This window comes from Leptopilina boulardi, unplaced genomic scaffold, assembly GCF_019393585.1.
Source record: "Leptopilina boulardi isolate dan_hultmark-lab unplaced genomic scaffold, ZJU_Lbou_2.1 LbouV2_221, whole genome shotgun sequence".
Taxonomy (NCBI): Eukaryota; Metazoa; Arthropoda; class Insecta; order Hymenoptera; family Figitidae; genus Leptopilina; species Leptopilina boulardi.
This window is the reverse complement of record NW_026137776.1, coordinates 800,562-820,628: the sequence shown is the minus strand read 5'-3', so window position 1 is coordinate 820,628 and position 20,067 is coordinate 800,562. Positions and strand designations below refer to the sequence as shown.

Below are 20,067 nucleotides of genomic sequence, written 5' to 3'. Positions count from 1 at the left end.
ATAAAATACTTTTTTTTTCTATTTATTAATAAATATGTATTTTAATTTCGCAAAATTATATTAATTTTGATGTTTTTTTTAATGCAAACAATTTTAAATTTATAAATTATTTATCCACATGGAAGGAATAAATAAATTGTAACAATCTTCAATAAGTTTAAAATCATGATTGAATGGATTGGAATAATTTGTTGCAGTTCCCTTATTTCTTGCGTGTGCTCTCTATTAACTACATCTATTGTAAGTGAATTTTTTAAATATTTATAAATATTATTTGGAATTTTTTTTTTAAATATTTATTTTTAGGTTACATAATTATTTTCGTGGCACATGAGTTTTCCAAATAAAAAAAAAATCAATGGTTAGAATTTTCATTTTAAAGAATTTTATTAAATATAATTTTCTTTTTTTGACGAATTTTCATTTTTCGAATTAGCATTTGATAGAATTTCTTCTTAAACGAATTTTTCAAGTAACCATTTCAATTTAAAATTTTTAGGTACCAAATTTTTTTTTGCAAATAAAAATTCGGAAAAATGAAGTTTTTTTTTTAAATAAAAAATTGGGTAAAGAGAAATTTCTGTAAAATAAAAATTCGATACCTAAAAATTTTGTTAAGTAAAAATTCATTTAAAAAAAATTTCTTTAAAACATTAATATTCGAAAAATGAAAATTTCTTTAAAAAATAATTATAATAAAATATCATTAAAATGAAAATTATAACCATTAATTTTTATGGAAAATTTATATGCGACTCTTATTTTCTATAAATTGTTATAAAAAATGTATGAAAAAAAAAAAATTCTTATTAAATTTTTCAGTGTCTAACTGTAACTGGAGGAAAATTACGAAGGAAATCAAAAAATCTTGCTAATGAAAAAAGTCAAGATGTCATTCTAAATAGTTCACGTGTCTCTAACACATTGAAAACGAATAAACTCGATAATATTTCTCGACAAACGAGTCAATCACCTATTGTGTCTTCACGTAAACAGAGTTTTGAAAAAAACCAATCATCATCAGAATTTCAACAAAAAAGTGTTGAATATTTAAAGAAAATGGAAAATACATCAAAAAAAGATTTTTGTGATAATACAACGTGTAAATATTCAACAACAGCAATTTCTGTTTGTTGTAATATTCCCACAGAAGCTGAAATTCAAAAAATAATTGACGAATTTAATACTCTATTTCGTCAATATAATGAAATAATTTCAAAAAATCCAAAACAAGATATTAAAAATACACAGTCGTCAATGAAATTTCATACAAATAAAATAGATCAAATAAATGTTGGTGTCATGACTGATGAACATGAAAATCGAGAAATTATTAGTTATAAATCACATTCAAAAATTCGTAAATGCAAATGCACAATAAAAAGACATTCAAGCAATCAAAGTGTTAAAACAAGAAAAAGTTGTATTTGTAATTTTAGAAAAAGTAAAAGTGACATGTCAATGAGAAAAGCACCAAGTTTAAAAAGTATTAATAATTCAAATTATTTTGTAAAATCACCAATGTATTCGAAGCAACATATTAATTCAAAGCCAAATTGGATATCAAAAACAATGAAAAAATTTAAGTCCAAAGATGATCGAAAATAAAAATTTTCATTAAATGCAAATTTTCATAGAATAAATCTTGTTTGTTTATTCAAATTTTTAATATTTTTTGTATACAAATTTTTAGAACTTATTGGAACGCATATGATTATGTTTTAAAAATTATTAGTTAGAATTTTCATTTTATAGAATTTTATTTATTTGTCATAATTATTTTTGAGCCGAATTTTTATTTGTTCGAATTAGTAAATTTTTCCGAATTTTCATCAAAATGATTTTCTATATTACAGAATTTTAATAAATAACCAAAAATTCGCTTCACAGAAATTGTTATTTGTTCGAATTTTTATTTGCTCGAATTTTCATTTTAACATAATAGGCATTTTAAAGAATTTTTATTGGGTAGAATTTTCATTTTATTCATTCAAATGAATTTTCATTTGTTCGAATTATTATTTGATATAATTTCCATAAAACTGATTTTTCTGCAGAATTTTTACTTAACCGAAAAATTATTTAACAGAATTTCTAATTGATGGAATTTTCATTTGTCCGAAATTGCAAATGGCCGAACAAACAATCGACAGAATGATTTCAGCGCGATTTTTAAAATCAACCAATCAAAAATTATCCATAAAATTGTGATTGGTTGATTTTAAAAATCGCGCCGAAATCTTTCTCTTGATTGTTTGTTCGGTCATATGCAATTTCGGACAAATAAAAATTCCACATCAATTAGAAATTCTTTTAAATAATTTTTCGGTTAAGTAAAAATTCTGCAGAAAAATCAGTTTTATGGAAATTATATCAAATAATAATTCGAACAAATGAAAATTCCGTTAAGTAAATTTTCGGTTATATAAAAATTCTGTAATATAGAAAATCGGTTTCATGGAAAATTCTACAAAATACTAATTCGAACAAATAAAAATTTGGCTCAAAAATAATTATGACAAATGAAATTGCATAAAATGTAAATTTTAACTAATGATTTTTAGAATATATAATCATGCGTCCTGAAACTTATTTTAATTATTATTTTTATTACTTAACCCAGTACAAGTCGTAATTGAGAGAATAAAATTTTTCGTTCAAATAAACTAAATAGTATTTATAAAATTGAAAAAAAGCCACAGTATATTATATTTAAACATATTCTTTCGATCCCACATATATTGCGAGTTATAATAATTCTCCGCGGGAACTCCAAATTATATGAAGAGGAACTCCCAAGAAGTCCCCATGACACTACACACACGTGAAAAGTACATTCAATATTCCAATTCATATAATCGGCACAACCACAAAAAATAAACATAATTCTATCAAAAATTTCTTTCTTAAAATTTTGAATGTAAAGACTTATTTATATATATAAATCAGAAAATATTTCATTGAAGTCAAGAAACGTTTTGTTACAATAGTAAAATAAAAAGGAAAAAAAAAAAAAATATATATATATATATATATATATGTATATATATATATATAGTTTATTTAAAGTAAATAAAATATTTTTCAAAGTTATATAATAATAAGTCCAAATCAAACATTATTTTTTCAAACAAAATTGAAATAATTTTTCTACCATTATTAAACCATTTAATTAATATACGGGTGCATGAATTTTCCATAAAAATCATTAATTAAAATTTTCATTTCAAAGAATTTTATTAGATATAATTATTTTTTAGACGAATTTTCATTTTTTTTTTTAAATTAAAAGTTGATCGAATTTCTCTTTACCTAACTTTTCATTTAAAAATTTCTAATTTATCTGAATATTAATTTAGCAGAATTCTCATTCGACGCGAATCAGAGTCAAATTTCTATCAAATGTAACAATTTGTGCAAATGAAGATTTGGTGAATTGGAAATTGTGACAAGTTCGAATCATTTAAATTTCTATTGAATGAAAATTCTTCTAAATTAATATTCTCCTAATTATAAATTTTTTAAATAAAAAGTTGGGTATAGAGAAATTTTGTAAAATAAAAATTCTGTTAAACAAACACATTAATGATGTTGAAAATATTCACTTTCTTTTTTATTTACAGTTTTTTACAGATTTTATTACAGATTTTTAAATAAAATTTTTTTTTAAATAAAAATAATTTTGGAAGAGTTAAAGTTGAAATTTTTAAAAATAATTGAATTTCAAAAGATTTTGTTAATTTTCAGACAATAGCTGACAATAGTTAAATTTTACAGAACTAAAAATAATTTATCAAATAATTTTAGATAACATTTTTTAAAAGTAATTGAATTTTCAAAGATTTACAATTTTGATTTTTGAAATTAACTGAACTTCAAGTGATTTTTAATTTTGAATTTTTGATGATTTCTGTTACTAAAAAAATTATTAGAAATTGCAGACAAAAATACAATAATTTGCAAACTTTTTAAATAAAAAAAAAAAAAATGGTTTCAGATAGTTGAATTTTCGAAGAATATTATAAAAATCATTTAAAATAATTGAAATTTTTGCAAATAATTAAATTTCAAGTGATTTTGAATTAAAAATTTTTGTCAATTTTATTTGCTATGTAATTATTTTTTTAAAATTATAAACAATTATTAAATTTCATACAAATTTTAATTGAAAAATAGTTTAAAATAATTGAATTTGTGAGGAATTTCATTTAAAATTATTAAAAATAATTAATTTAGTGAAGAATTTTAGTTGATAATTTGTTAAATAATTGAAATAAAGAAGATCTGAAGAAGATCTGCATTGTATACCAAAAATAGGTATTTTGTTTAAAATTTGTTTAAAAAATGTAAAAAAAAGTCGAAAAAGTCGTTTAATTCGAGACCTGAAATTTAATTTCCATTCAATCTGTTTCTAAGCCGCAATAGGATTGTTTCAGAATGAAATTTCAAAATTCAAAAGAATTAATATTTCAACTTCATAATGAAACGGATTGATTCGGAAAAAATATTTTTAGTTACATTAAAATTTGGATTCGAATCGAAACTGATTGGCTCGAAAAAAAATTTTGTAATGTCTCGGAATAATACTTATTAAAACTACATGATTGAATATTCCAAAACTTTCGTCAGGATTTTAATTTGAACTACAAAAATATAATACGCAATACTTTTTCAAATTTCAATCAAAATCTGATGGGGGGAAAATAGCAATCATAAATGTCTCTATATATTATATTATTCGTATATTGTATAAGCATTTTACACGCATAAATAAATTCAGACTATATTCTTTTCTATATTCGTAATACTTAAAAATTTTGAAAATTTACATTTAAGTTTTCCCCGCGAGACGATCTAAATGTCATATCCACGCATTGAATCTAAAGTTAAGAATTTTTAAACTTGAGACGTTGACAAAAATCCATAAAATTTGAAAATATATCTGAATGAATTGATCCACGTTTATATCTTGAAAATAATATATATAATATATAAGAAAGACCAGCGCTTTTCTCGAATATATATATAAAATAACGTTGCGGTTTTTGTTGCATTGAGAATCTTAAATTTCATTCAAGACACGTATCGTGTCATTAATAATATCAATGACACAAGGTGGTTAGAGAAATAAATCAGCGAGGAAGATTACTAAAGGTAACACACAGTCACTGGAGGTGGTCTACCACAATACAAAAGGGACAATATAGAAGTGGTTTCATCCCAATTCATATATGCTCAGTTCGATTTGCCGTATACTCATAATAATTCTGAATAATAATAATAATAATAATAATCACATTGCATCACAGATGCGAAACCTATCTTTCCAAATTTCATTGATCTTATTGTTATATCCATATTATTAGCATCGACGATGGCATTCTTGTCATTAGTATTCATATACCTTTGGGGAAATCTGATCCCCTGTTGAGAAGTATATATATGCAGGTCTCAGGGTGACTTCCTGGGTCATAATATCGGTTAGTTGGTCCCCAGTTACCTGTCAACAAATCATGACCGATATATTCCCTTCAATAAAACTACTCTAATGACGGATCATATAAAGATCAGTGCGAACAATATTTAAGGATTTTTTTTTCAAATAAACCTCTAAATTTCAATTTGTAGAATTTTTATTTTTTCATCTAATACATTGATATTTTACTATATAACGAATTGTAGGAGATTTATCAACTCTTACTATAATAACGAATTAGTATAGAATTATGCAAAAAAATGTCATTAATTAAAATTAGTAAGAATTTTAATTATGGCATGTTTTTGCATAATTCAGTACTAATTCATTATAGTAAAAGTTAAGGAGAGTCACGGAAACGAAACAACACGTTAAATCCAAGTGTTGGATAAAGGATCCTCATACACAGCACCGAAACTTTCTTAAAAATTTATTAAAGATTTATTTGCAAACTTTGCAGTATATTTAATTGCAAAGTTTAGTGAAAATTGTCTAAAGGTCCCACTTCAATAAATGAGACGCATGAATTTTCTCCAAATTTCAAATGGCCTAACACTTAATTGACCTAAATTCAATTGGCCTAAAAGTCGTATAGACTAACTATTACTTGGCCTAATCTGTATATATGACTTAATTCTTAATTAACATAATATTTATCTGCCCTAAATCTCACTTGGCCTAAATTTTTTGTAACTTAATACTTTTTTAGACTTATTTACTTGGCCTAAACATTATATTTACCACACAGAAAATTAAAAGGCATTAAAATAAGCTGCAACGCTTATTATTTTAATCCAATTTTGCTTATTATAATCCATTTTGGTATTAAAATAATAAGCGTTGCAGCTTATTTTAATGCCTTTTAATTTTCTGTGCACACTGAGAAAAAAATGCTGTTGAATCAATGATATATGGATTTGATTCTATGAATATAGTGTCATACCATTATATTATATATAAATAAAATTTTAGAAAAAGGGAAAAAAATCTTTTTATAGTTACATTTAAAAATCTATTATACAGATTGCCCGCAATGACGCCATTTATTACAACAAAAGTACACGATTAATAAATTAAAAGTTTAGTTAATTGAAATAATAAGTCATGTCATTATTTTGATGACAATAGTTAAGAATGTTTTAATAAGTTGGGTATCAATGTCTCAAATGCATAGTGTCATGATTTCTATAGCATCTGCTATAGGCAGCCCGCGATGACGCCATTCATTGAAATGAAACGAAAGTATATGCTTTCATTTCTAAGATATCACTTGTTTGAAGCAAAGAAGTTTTCTGTTGATTCAAAGTTACATACATTTTATTCAAATTTACCTATTAGATGCTTCAAATAAAAAATATCAAAGAAACAATAAATTATTCTGTTGTAGTATATAGATTAACTATAGAAACAATTAAGGCAATATCAATTCAAACAGTTTCATTTATTGATTTTAAGTAACATACTTTTCAATTAATAGAACTGTTATTGAATCAATGACGGAAAATTCAATAGCATCGGCACTATTGAATCAATAGTAATTTTTTCTCAGTGCATAATTCTCATTTGAAATCATTTTCAGCTGGCACAATTATTGTTTGGACTAAACAAAATGTATGGCGCACTTTTTGATTGGTCCAGCGGATGCTGAGCTAGGTCAAAATGAATTTTGTGATTTTTTGTAATTTCAAATTAATTGCTCTGCACTGAAAAAAATAGTAGGTTTTACTACTTTTTAACTTCTCTGAGTACACTGAAAAAAAAGTCTGGTTAAAATAACCAGAATTCTGGTTAATCTAACCAGAATAAAAAGTTATATATACCCTTACTACTTTTTCTGGTTAAAAGTACTAGAAAATTTGGTTAAAAAATTCTGGTTAATTTTACCAGAATTTCAAGTTAATCTTACTAGAATTTCAAGTTAATCTTACTAGAATTTTTCTAGTTAAAAATTTTTGGTAAAAAAATTTCTGGTTGATCTTACCAGAAATTCTAGTTAATCCGAGAATTAATTAAATTTATTATTATTATATTATATTATAAAATATGTATTAAAAAAATTTGTATTATGTACATATAAATGCAATCAAATAATAACATCTTTACACTGCAATTCTCTTAATAATGTTTATTTAAATATGATTATTCAGAACTAAAATTCTGATAAAACGTGTCGAGCACGTTTTCAACATAACCTTCAAACTATTTTCCACACGAACGGGTTTGCCGTTCGTCAACAATTTTTTCACTTATATTATAAAATTAATTAACCAACCTTTAAACAGATCTTTTAATTCTCCCAAACCCCAATTTTCCAGAGCTTGGTTAACTTTTTCATCCATTCTTGCGATCCGCACGATAAACTATTCGAAAAAGAACAACAGACGCTATGCAGTGTCCGCGAACGCGCGTTTTTAACCAGAATTATTTTAACCAGAATAATTTAACCATACTTATTTAACTAGAACTGTTTAGTCTTTTTAACTATATTTTCTTGTTAAAATAACTAGAAATTTTTTAACCAAACGCATCTAGTAACTTTAACCAGAACTTTTTTTTCAGTGTAGTACAATATAGGTCCTCAACTGAATTTAAACGGTTCTATTAACTACCTCTATATAAAAATAGTTAAACCAGTTAAAAATGTAATTGGTAGAATGACATTTTGTGATTGTATTAACTCAATTTCAAAATGTTAAAACAACTCAAGATGTAAGTAGTAGATTTTACTACTTAAAGTGGTTCAATAGCCTTTAAAAACATTTTTTTGGTACATTTAATAAATCTTTTGCAATTCAAACTACTACTTTAAGTAGTAGACGTAAAATCAACTCTTACTTATTAACTTCTTAAAAATAGTTACATTAACTACATGAACATGATTATAGATTAACTAAAAAAGTAGTTATTTTAACTACTTTCTTGTCAACTACCCAATGGTAGTTGAATTTCGCGGCAACATTTTTTTCAGCGTGAAAATAGTGTTAGAGTAATAACAAACCCGGAAGTTGTCTACAAAAAATGTATGGCGCACTTTTTGATTGGTCCATCGGATGCTGAGCTAGGTCAAACTAAATTTTAGGATTTTTTGAACGTCCAAAAGAAGTCCGCAAAATATATCCTCAGGACGTCTTTTGAGCAAGTGTGTCCGCTATGGGGATATAGTAAATTTAGGTCAAATGAAAATTAGGACAAATGACGTTTAGTACAAATGAGGAGTAGTTTGAATGAAGATTAGGCCAAATAAGAATTAGGTCATATGCAAATTAGGCCAGTAAATAAATGTTTCGCTTAAAAAATTTAAATTTTCAGTCAATTCTAATTAGTCAATGTTGTTTAAATATGGCTGCAAGTTTAGGTGATTGTGTTCTTTTCATGTGTAATGCTGATTAAAAATATTCACATAATACATATAAATATTTATATATATTTTTTTTCTTATTATTAATTTCGTTGTATAAATTCCTAACCTTAAAAATTGTACCAATTAAACTAACTTTGTTTCCTTGTGCTGAAAAATCCTTTCGTATAATTTTTCATTTTGAATTTCTTCTAATTGCCACACAAATATCGTAAATCATTTGTGAACTTTTGAAGATTTTTAGTTAACGCCCAGCCAATTCGAGAGGAGTTCTATATGATAGATTCGGGATGAGCATATATATATATATATATATATATATATATATATATATATATATATATATATATGATATTGCGGTCACTTGTCGTTCCCTATTGAATTCAACCAGGACTTCTTTATATGACATATACGTGAAAAAGAAAAATGTGATGGTTTCCTCCTACTGTTACGCTATTTTTTCGACATAAAGGGCATATCTCTTGAATTCCTTAATTTATAGGCGTCGCATTGTCACCTATATGTAAGGCCACACAGACTTTTATGAACTCCCACGATATTCACTCAATAATCAATAACCGCCTTTTTTCAATTTATAAATATATTTCGCGTTATTGATTCCAATGCAATTTTTCTAACCCTCCCTCATTGAAAAAAAACATAATTTATTGTTATATATTTTTATATACATGAGATAAACGTCACGAATATGTTTTTTTCTTATATTATCCATAATACATTTATGTAGTTTTATTTTTGATTTTAGCGTGTGAAAATATCATAACATGAGAATATTTGGAATATAAAAAATGTGTCACCATTTTATTTATCTATATAAGTATATATATCTACAACAAATTGTTGTTCAATTTGACGAATTAATTTATTTAAAAATTAATATACAATTAATATACAATAATCATAATGTATCTTTATAGTACTCTGTACGAATGGGCTTTGCCCGTATATTTTCAATAAATAAATAAATAAATAAATAAAAAATTAAAATTAAGCGTCAATTTATTTATTTTTAATAAGTTTAATAAACTTTTTCGAATATTATATACTATTTGCTGTGAATGCAAATTAAATTAAATTTATACCCTCACAACAAAAGGATATTCAGGATATCCTTGGGACGTCCTGGGGATATCGATTTGTTTTCGGCGGTTTGGATATCCCTAGGATATCTTAGAGATGTCCATGGATATCCAGAGGATATCTTAAGGATATCCGAATCACCAAAAGCAAATGGATATCCCCAGGACGTCCCAGGGATATCCTGAATATCCTTGTGTTGTGAGGGATGTAACGGAGAATCGTAATTCAAGTTCAGGGCTGGCAAAGATATAAGTTTTATCATAGTAATAATTTCTTTTTTAATTCGTTTCATATTGTATACATTCGTGTGTACAATTATCAAATGCAGACTTTATATTTCCCAATTTTGAAAGTAAAGATATATGCTTCTTATTTATTTCAAGATATGAATTATTAATTTTTTTCTGTAAATATAACGAATTTTCCAATCGAAAGATCTGTTCATTTAAAATACAAATATCTAGAAAGAATTCAGCCGTTCTTTTCTTATCATTTAGACAATCATCTGTAGTCTCGTAAAAAGAATGATTTTTGAAGCAACTGTCATTACTTTCAGGAAATTCTGAATTTAAAGACAATAAAATTTCCGCTCCCATCTAAAAATAGAGAAATATTAATATCTTATTATTAAAAATTATTTATATGAGAAAATTTGAGAAAATAAAAGAATTAATATTTGACAATACTTTTATGTAAAAAAATTAATAATTTAATTACGTTCAACTAACAATATGTCCCTAATATGAATTTAAATTCAATTTCTTATATATTATTATATACTACCTGAATGACAATAGTTAATTGACTGTTCTTTATAATATTCCTCATACTTTCATCTGCAGTTTGAATCAAGGATTTATTGTGATTATCAATTAATTCTAATACATTACGATAAGCATCATTTCTGCAGAAACTTGTATCACTACAATTTTCCGTTTGTTTTATTATCTGTAAAAAATGTTCAAATTAATTTAAAAAAAGGATACATTTAAAAATTACAGCAATTTTACAATAATAATAATAATAATAATAATAATAATAATAAAAAATACTCACCTGAACTTCAGAGTTTTTCGAAAATGCTAAAATTATCATTTCTTGTGTCAACTCTTTTGCTAAATTATGCAATTTATCATCTGTATAATTAAATTCCTGTTTCAGGTATGCATTTAAATTTTCATAACTTATTTTTACCATATTTCGCAAATTGCTCAAATTAACAAGTTTTTCGTTCTCAATTATTTTATTCGATAAAATAAAATGTATCTATATAAATATAATGATGAATTAAATTTTGTTTAATTGAATAAAGGCAAGTATTTATCAAATATTATAAGTACAATATTAAATTATCATATAGGGTAAGTGTACCAATTACGGCGAGTGCACCAATTACGACGCGTTTATAAAAAATAACTATTATTACTATTATATTTAATATAACCTGTTGCCAAATGATTAAAAAAATTATTCCAATCTTTTTTTGATACAATTGACGACCCCGATTCTATAAGGAGACTTACACTTAAGGCAGCCGCCTTGCGACCAGTCAGGTGGTCCAAAAATGGAAAAAAATAAAATTCAAATTTTTTAAAAACGCTATTCTGTAGAAAATGAAAATCCGCACCTTTTTTTCCTTTGAGATTTTTATATAAAACGAATATTAAAATTAATAGAGGTAAAAAACGTAGAAAATTTTTTTACGATAATTTAATGGACTTTTAAAACATAACTCGTCGTAATTTTGCCAAATATTAATGGATTTTTTTGAAATTTGGTGCATTTTATTCATTTTATACTATTAAAGACGACAATCATAAAAAAAAATCAAGGAAATTGTTATTATTTAATATTAAATAAGAATAAAGTTTTAATTTTGAAAATATGTGTTTTACAACCTTCTACGGAAAAAGTTATCGAGGGAATTTTCATTTTAGAAAAACTTCTCGCGACAAAGTTTTTCCTTACATATTAAAGAAGTTTTTCCAAAAGTTTGGAATTAATTCTATAAAAAATAAAGAAGTTATAAGGAAAATAGTGAAAAACTATTTCTCCTTATACTGCAGCAGTAGCCATGACACCTTACGGATTAGTTTCTTCAGGGGCGTTCTAATTATATAATTCGCCCTACACTCGAACATCAAAAAATAATTATTTATTTGTTATAAAAAATATATTTCTTAAATTAAATAATAAATTATTATTTCATATTGTATAAGAAAATTATTATTTTTCCTATTCAAAATGTATAAATACTGATTTCAAATATAATTATAATTCTTAATATGTATTTTGGATATATTTTTGTTTATTAACAGAAATAGAATACAAAAATATTTCATTATTAGTAAAATCAAAAATTTGTATGCCAAATTATTTAGCATGATTGAGTGTAGGGTAAATTATATAATAAGAACGCCCCTGAAGAAACCAAGCCGTGAGGTGTCATGGCTACTGCTGCAGTATAAGGAAAAATAGTTTTTCACTATTTTCCTTATAACTTCTTTATTTTTATAGAATTAATTCCAATCTTTTAGAAAAACTTCTTTAATATGTAAGGAAAAACTTTGTCGCGAGAAGTTTTTCCAGAATGAAAATTCCCTCGATAACTTTTTCAGTAGAAGGTTGAAAAACACATATTTTCAAAATCAAAAATTTTATTATTGTTTAGTATTAAATAATAACAATTTTCTTGATTTTTTTTATAATTGTCGTCTTTAATAGTATAAACTGAATAAAATGCAACAAATTTAAAAAAAATCCATTAATATTTGGCAAAATTACAACGAGTTATGTTTTAAAAGTCCATTAAATTATAGTAAAAAAATTTTCTACGTTTTTTACCTCTATTAATTTTAATATTCGTTTTATAAAAAAATCTCAAAGGAAAAAAAGGTGTGGATTTTCATTTCCTACAGGATAGTGTTTTTAAAAAATTTGAATTTTATTTTTTTCCATTTTTGGACCAGCTGACTGGTCGCAAGGCGGCTGCTTCAAACGTAAGTCTCACAGTAAACTTGGTTGTATCTTTTTCTATTGCAACGTTTTGATGCACATAAGTTATATCAAAAAGAGATCGTTTTGTGTATCATTTTTAGAAATCATACACGCAACGGTATTATTTTTTGATGCAAAAAATTTAATCAATTTATATCAATCATGGCCGAATTGAATCGACTCAAAATTAAACGTATTTTTTTCAGATATTTTGGTAATAGTACAATTGCGGAGACCATTTCACTATTTAATTTGAAAATGAAAATAACAGAAAATCAAAGACAATGTGCAATTCGATAATTAAAAAGTGACAGCTTATAAACATAACCTAAAATGCATGAGAAAAAATTTGTCGATAAAATCAATATAGCCGAGCTTTTTAGAAGGTAGATGGCAGCACTCATCTTTTTTCTTTATTTAAATTTTTTCTGAATCGTTTTTATAAAAAGCAAATCTCTTACTTGTTAAACGGAAATATTGGTCAAAAAGATGTATTATGTTATCAAAAAAAGTAATATTGTAATTAATAATATTGGTTATAATATAAATATTTTTTTTAATCAAAAATATTGGTGAAATAAATTGATTTTTTAATCAAAAATATTGGTGAAAAAAATTAATTTTTTTATCAAAGAAAAGGTGAAAAATATTAATTTTTAACTGAAACATTGGTGAAAAATATTTATTATTTGATCAAAAATATTTGTGAAAAAATTAATTTTTTATTAAAAATATTGCAAAAAATAATGAATTATTTTATTAAAAATATTGTTGAAAATAATTAATTTCTGATTTAAACCAATATTATTGATTACAATATTACTTTTTTGTAACATAATACATCTTTTTGACCAATATTTCCGTTTAGCAAGTAAGAGTTTTGCTTTTTATAAAAACGATTCAGAAAAAATTTAAAGAAAGAAAAAAGATGAGTGCTGCCATCTACCTTCTAAAAAGCTCGGCTATATTGATTTTATCGACAAATTTTTTCTCACGCATTTTAGGTTATGTTTATAAGCTGTCACTTTTTAATTATCGAATTGCACATTGTCTTCGATTTTCTGTTATTTTCATTTTCAAATTAAATAGTGAAATGGTCTCCGCAATTGTACTATTACCAAAATATCTGAAAAAAATTCGTTTAATTTTGAGTCGATTCAATTCGGCCATGATTGATATAAATTGATTAAATTTTTTGCATCAAAAAATGAGACCGATTCGTGTATCATTTCTAAAAATGATACACAAAACGATCTCTTTTTGATATAACTTATGTGCATCAAAACTTTGCAAAGATTTGATGCAATTTTTGGTCTCAATTTGATACTTTTTGGAAAACTGTGCTCCTTATAGAATCGGGGTCCTCAATTACTTATAAAGATGCACATTTAAACAATTATTAATTTAATTATTTGAGAACAAATTTTTTTCCGCGCCGCAATTGAAACATTTTTAAGATTTCCATTGGCTCCAATTTCGGCGGGCAAAGTATCTTCAAAATACACGTAATTTTGTTCACCGAAATTGATACAAACGCGCCGCAATAGAAAATTACGGTATTACTTTTAATTTCTCATATTTGTTTAAATAATCGATTTTTATAAAATTAAACATTTTTTTAATACCTAAATAATATAAGTTTTTAGATTAATAAGTCTTAAATTCACTTTATACAATAGAAATGTCGAATTTTCTGTTTCAAATATGTTTTGACCCGAATCGCACCGTAATTAGTGCATTTACCCTAAATGCAAATAGAGACGAGTGGACTGCAATGGAACAATGTTTTTTCAAAGCAAAAGTAATATTTTAATTAAAAAAAAATTTATAGCACATTTTTGTATCTGTATCAAAAGTTAAACATTATTTCAAATATAATACATAAAACGAAACAAGTATTTCAATACTTAATAATATTTTACAATAATATATTCCTAAGACTGTTATTTACACACTTCATCAGTACTTCTGTCAATCAAACGTTATACTCTAAAAAAAAAAAGTCGCGAAAGTTTATAAAATTTCATTTATATTTAGAGTTTGGTAGAGGTTTCTAAAGTAATTTTTAAGAAAATTAAAATGATAAAAAATGTTCTCCACTGTCTTTTAAAATTTTTTTAAATATTATTATACTCACTTGAAAAACACAAAACATGAAAATAGTTAATGGAAATAAAAACTTCATCGTTTTGTGTGAAAAATAAATTTAAAAAATTGTTTAAATTATTTCTTATTTTTATATAAATTCTTTTGTAACCTACATTTTATACTTATGGAATAATTTAATAATTATAAATCTTAGACAGAATTTAATTTATATTTGACAAACAATTTAATACAAAATTTATATAATTCTTGATTCAAAAATCAATGACATAAAAAAAAATTTATAAACGTATTTTAACAGTATATTTTTATTAGAAAAATACCAATTACAGTTATAAGTATTTTAAATTTTATTTAATTAGATTAAATTTATTACATTTGAATAAACTGTAGTTTTTTGTATTGCATATGTATATATGTTTGTATGTATTATGTATTACCTAATTAAGTATATATCCATGAATTTATCTGTTTAAACAGTTGTCATAAATGTCCTAAATAATTATAATGCCTATGGAGAATACCGGGACGTAATTGTATATTTTTATATATAAATTAGACATTATTATCAGAAATTATGCAATTTTGTATCTTCTGCTAAATACCTAGTGATACCTAGGGAATTTTAGGGAATTTCAATTTCTTTGACTTCTTTAATATAATATTTATATTTTAAATAAAATATTTCAATATGGCTTATGAATTTATAAATCCAAAAAAAAAGATTTCTTTCAAACAAAGAAATCGTTCTTTTTAAATCACTTTTTAAATTAAAGATGAAATTTTTTTTTAATTAAAATAATTTTTATTTGCTTTTACGAAAAAAAAATTTTTTTTTAAGTTTTTTACGTGAAAACGATAAACACATTGATTTTAAAATACTTTTTTCTCGAAACACTGACACTTCTTACAAAATCGGGCAAAATACCAAGGATCCTTATCTTATAAATTATCTGAATCCGAAAGATTGTGCTAAACCATACAGAAACGCGATTGCATAAACGAAAAGTAGGAAAGTAATATAATAACAGATTCATTACGTCTTGCCGCCGTCAGATGGCTGATGTATGCATGGAGTATAAAGTCGCAGCAGTTATTATACTACTTTCCTCCTCTTCGTTTTTCAATACTATTTTTGCATGAATTCGCACAATCTTTCGAATTTAGGAAATTTATAAGATAAGGATCCTTGGTGTTTTGGTCGATTTTTTAAAAAGTGTCTGTGTTTCGAGAAAAAAGTATTTTAAAATCAATGTTGTATCATTTTCACGCAAAGTGACGTTTTTATATAGGACGTTAATTAAAGGTTTCTTCTTGCCAAACAATATTTAAAAATTATATTTTAATCAAAATACAAACATATAATATACAATCTTAAAATGAAATAAATATATTTTTGATTAAAAGAAACGTTCTTTGAAACAAAGAATCTTTTTTCTGGGTATATGGGAAGAAAAAAATTTTTTTTTTTAATAAATAACATGTTTTTAATAACATATATTTTTAAATTACACTCAAAACTAATTGATAATATTGTGTTTATGATCAATGCATTCTGATATATTTTAATTACAACATTTTTTGTATTGCTATTACGTAATGGAAATATATAATATCAATCAATTGTACTAGGTAAGATTGCACTTAAATTTCTAATTCATGTGTAAATTTCAAAATTCAATAACTCCTTTTTAGGAGTGGTAGTTACACAATCGAAAGTGCATTTTTTAAATGAAGGTTCTAATCTTCCCAATTTTAGAAGTAAACTGATATGCTGCTTACTCATTTTATTATATGTAATTATCATATTGTTCCTTAAGTTAGGAGAATTTTCCAATGAAAAGGTATGTTCTTTTGTTATACAATTATTCAGAAAGTCTTGAGCTTTCCTTATTTTATCATCCAGACAATCAACTGCTGTCTTATAAGAAGTATGATTTTTTAAGCAACATTCATTATTTTCAAGCATTTCTGAATTTAAAGTCAATAAAATTTTCGCTGCCACCTACACATAAAGAAATATTAATATTATCATTAAGTATTATTATAATAATTATTAATTGTTAGTGTCCGATAAGAAAACTGGAATAGAGTGGAATTAAAATTTTTAGAGATTTTTTCTAAAGTTGAACATTTTTCTATTCCTTTCTTTTTCTAATCCCCTAAAATGGGATAGAATATTGGAAAAATTTATTCTTTTTTATGCCAAAATAAAATTGTATTCCATTAGCTGTTCAATACCATTTTAAAAATCAGCACAGTTTTAATTCTACTTTATACCATTTCACATTTTGTGAAAAATGAATTAAAAGAAATAGAAATTTATAAATTTCTATTTCTTTTAATGGTATAAAATGGAATTAAAACTGTGCTGATTTTTAAAATTGTATTGAAAAGAATTTTCAATTTTTTTTTTTTTTATTGTATTGAAAGAATACAATTTTATTTTGGCATAAAAAGAATAAATTTTTCCAATATTCTATCCCATTTTAGGGAATTAGAAAAAGAAAGGAATAGAAAAATGTTCAACTGTTCCCAATCCGCCAGGGTTCTCTGAAATAAAAAATGATTTCGGGTTAAAATTTTGGAGAAATGATTTTGTTTGCTACAAGGAATCTCGCTGTTCTACTCATTTACCATAACTTAACGCAAAAATAATAAAAATAAAGCAATAAATAGTAAAATAATTTGTTTTATCATAGTTCATTTAGTGGCCACTCGCTCGAATTGGCGCTGTTTACTGGAGCACTGATACACTCAAGCAACGTCTGTGTATGCGCCGCCATAATTCTTTTCATTTTCGTTTAAAAATCACACTTTTAAAACTTCATTTTTTAATAATTTAACGCAAAATTATGTATTTTTCGGAGAAAAGCGAGATTCCTTGTAACCTAATCTATGGTCTCTCAAAATTTTAGACAAAAATCTTTTTTCATTTTAGAGTAAGATGTATACTACCAAAACACATTTTCCCATACTAGGTCACGTGGGAGGTTCCCACATACCCTTAAATAGAATTAAATTTTTCAATTCCAGCCTTTTTACCGGGTTACTTTAAATTCAATTTCTTATATTATTATACACTACCTGAGTGAGATTAATTAATTGACTGTTTTTTATTATATTCTCCATATTTTCATCTGCAATTTGAATCAAGGATTTATTGTGATTATCAATCAATTCTAATACAGTTCGATATGCATCATTTCTGCAGAAACTTGTATCACTACAATTTTCCGTTTGATTTATTATCTGTAAAAAATGTTCAAATTATTTTAAAAAAAGGATACATTTAAAAATTACAGCAATTTTACAATAATAATAATAATAAATACTCACCTGTAGTTGAGAGTTTTTCGAAAATGCTAAATTTATCATTGTATCATTTAAACTTTTTATTAAAATACGAAAATCGTTATGTATATAATTTTTCTCTTGATTCAAATGCATCGTTAAATTTTCATGTCTCTCTTTTACCATATTTCGCACATTTCTCAGTTGGACAAATTTTTCGTTTCCAATTATTTCATTTGATAAAATAAAATGTACCTATAAATATGATGAATTAAATTTTGTTTAATTGAAAAAATTGCATATTTCTTGTAATATTATTAATATAAATGTAAATAAAGTATATTTTTTTATTTTTTTAAAAAAATATTAATACTTACTTGGAAAGCACAAATGATAAAAATGGTTAATGGATATAAAAACTTCATTGTCAAGTTTGAAACAAATTCATAAAATTGTATAATTGTACTATATAAATTCTTTTCGAAACATTCGTTTTATATACATGTGCCCAAATTTGATAAAATAACATTTACACAGAATTTACTTTATAGTTGACAAACATTGGCTTTTAACATTTATTATTTAATTTATCTAATTCTTGACTACAAGGTTTATCACAAAAATTTATAAATGTGTTTTTAACAATATATGTTTGTTAGAAAAATTTAATTTAATTAGTTACGTGTATTCGAAATTTTATTTAAATTCGATTAAATATATATATTAGATTTGAATATAATGTATTTTTGTTCTCCATTTAAATGTGTATTTATTTATGTATTATTTACATAATTTTAAAGACGTCAATTTTTAGTAAAAGAAAAAAAAAAGATAAAACATTGCTAAATGCATCTGTTTAAACATATAGTTGTCAGGGCTATCCCAAATATACTATATATCATGATAATAAATTGTAATAAAATTCGCAAAAAAACAATCATTTTTAAACGTAAATAAAAGCAGATTACAATTTGTATAGACTATTAAAATTTAATGATTCTGATTTTAAAAGCAAATTTGTAATATATAAACGAATTTGAAATTTTTTTTGATAATTCAATTAAATTATTCAATTTCTAACAATTTAATGTCGGTGAAGTTTACAAAAAGTTTATGATCAACGATTTAGAAGAAAAAATATCTTTCTGTGCAAATTATTATACTTTTTTGTCTAACAAAATTTTTATAACATTTCTCGATTGAAAATTAAAAAAAAAAAATTAAGTTTTTCATTGCATTAAAATATTAAAATTTCCAAGTGACAATCGTCGGAAATTTTATTTCTGTAAAAAAACCTATAATCTTCTAAAATTTAATTGTTTGAAAAAAAATTTAATTAAAATTATTAAGCACCATTTTATTTATTTTCAATGAGTTTAATAAAATTTTTTAAAAACTTTATAATTAAATACTATTATTTAAAACTTAATTTGAATTTGAATTACAATTTTTTTTTTTAATAAAAATATTATTTATTTTTACTGGAATTCGAGTAGAACGTTCGAAATATGCCATATATATATGTTTATATTTTTCACACCTGCCTCACTCTGCTTTTCTCTATTCTGGTTGTTCCCCGCTATATAACGAAGAAAAGCTATCATTCATTATTTTATATTTATTTTTTAACAAGATTTTGATATGAATCTTAATTTAAAAAATTATTTTTTTATTTTTTTTATTTTATATTGTTCCGACATAATTTTAAGTTAAAAATTATTCTATGTTTATTTTT

At 24.1% G+C, this 20,067-nt stretch overlaps 3 protein-coding genes across 3 annotated transcripts; 1 reads left to right on the top strand and 2 right to left on the bottom strand.

The window, feature by feature from the left end:
• Positions 1-1,643, top strand: LOC127279624 (uncharacterized). Its single transcript, XM_051302084.1, has 2 exons — positions 1-240; positions 823-1,643. Exons 1-2 carry the CDS (start codon positions 166-168, stop codon positions 1,606-1,608), a joined length of 861 nt encoding a protein of 286 aa, XP_051158041.1. The 5' UTR covers positions 1-165; the 3' UTR covers positions 1,609-1,643.
• Positions 1,644-9,836: 8,193 nt separating this feature from the next.
• On the bottom strand, positions 9,837-15,200 carry LOC127279621 (uncharacterized). The gene is made up of 4 exons (XM_051302077.1): positions 15,070-15,200; positions 10,992-11,201; positions 10,719-10,883; positions 9,837-10,531 (listed from the first exon to the last, which is right to left on the bottom strand). Exons 1-4 carry the CDS (start codon positions 15,115-15,117, stop codon positions 10,214-10,216), a joined length of 741 nt encoding a protein of 246 aa, XP_051158034.1. The 5' UTR covers positions 15,118-15,200; the 3' UTR covers positions 9,837-10,213.
• A 1,298-nt stretch (positions 15,201-16,498) lies between these two features.
• Positions 16,499-19,003, bottom strand: LOC127279618 (uncharacterized). The gene is made up of 4 exons (XM_051302072.1): positions 18,710-19,003; positions 18,378-18,587; positions 18,126-18,290; positions 16,499-17,043 (listed from the first exon to the last, which is right to left on the bottom strand). The coding sequence occupies exons 1-4, from the start codon at positions 18,755-18,757 to the stop codon at positions 16,696-16,698; spliced, it is 771 nt and encodes a 256-aa protein (XP_051158029.1). The 5' UTR covers positions 18,758-19,003; the 3' UTR covers positions 16,499-16,695.
• Positions 19,004-20,067: the final 1,064 nt, after the last annotated feature.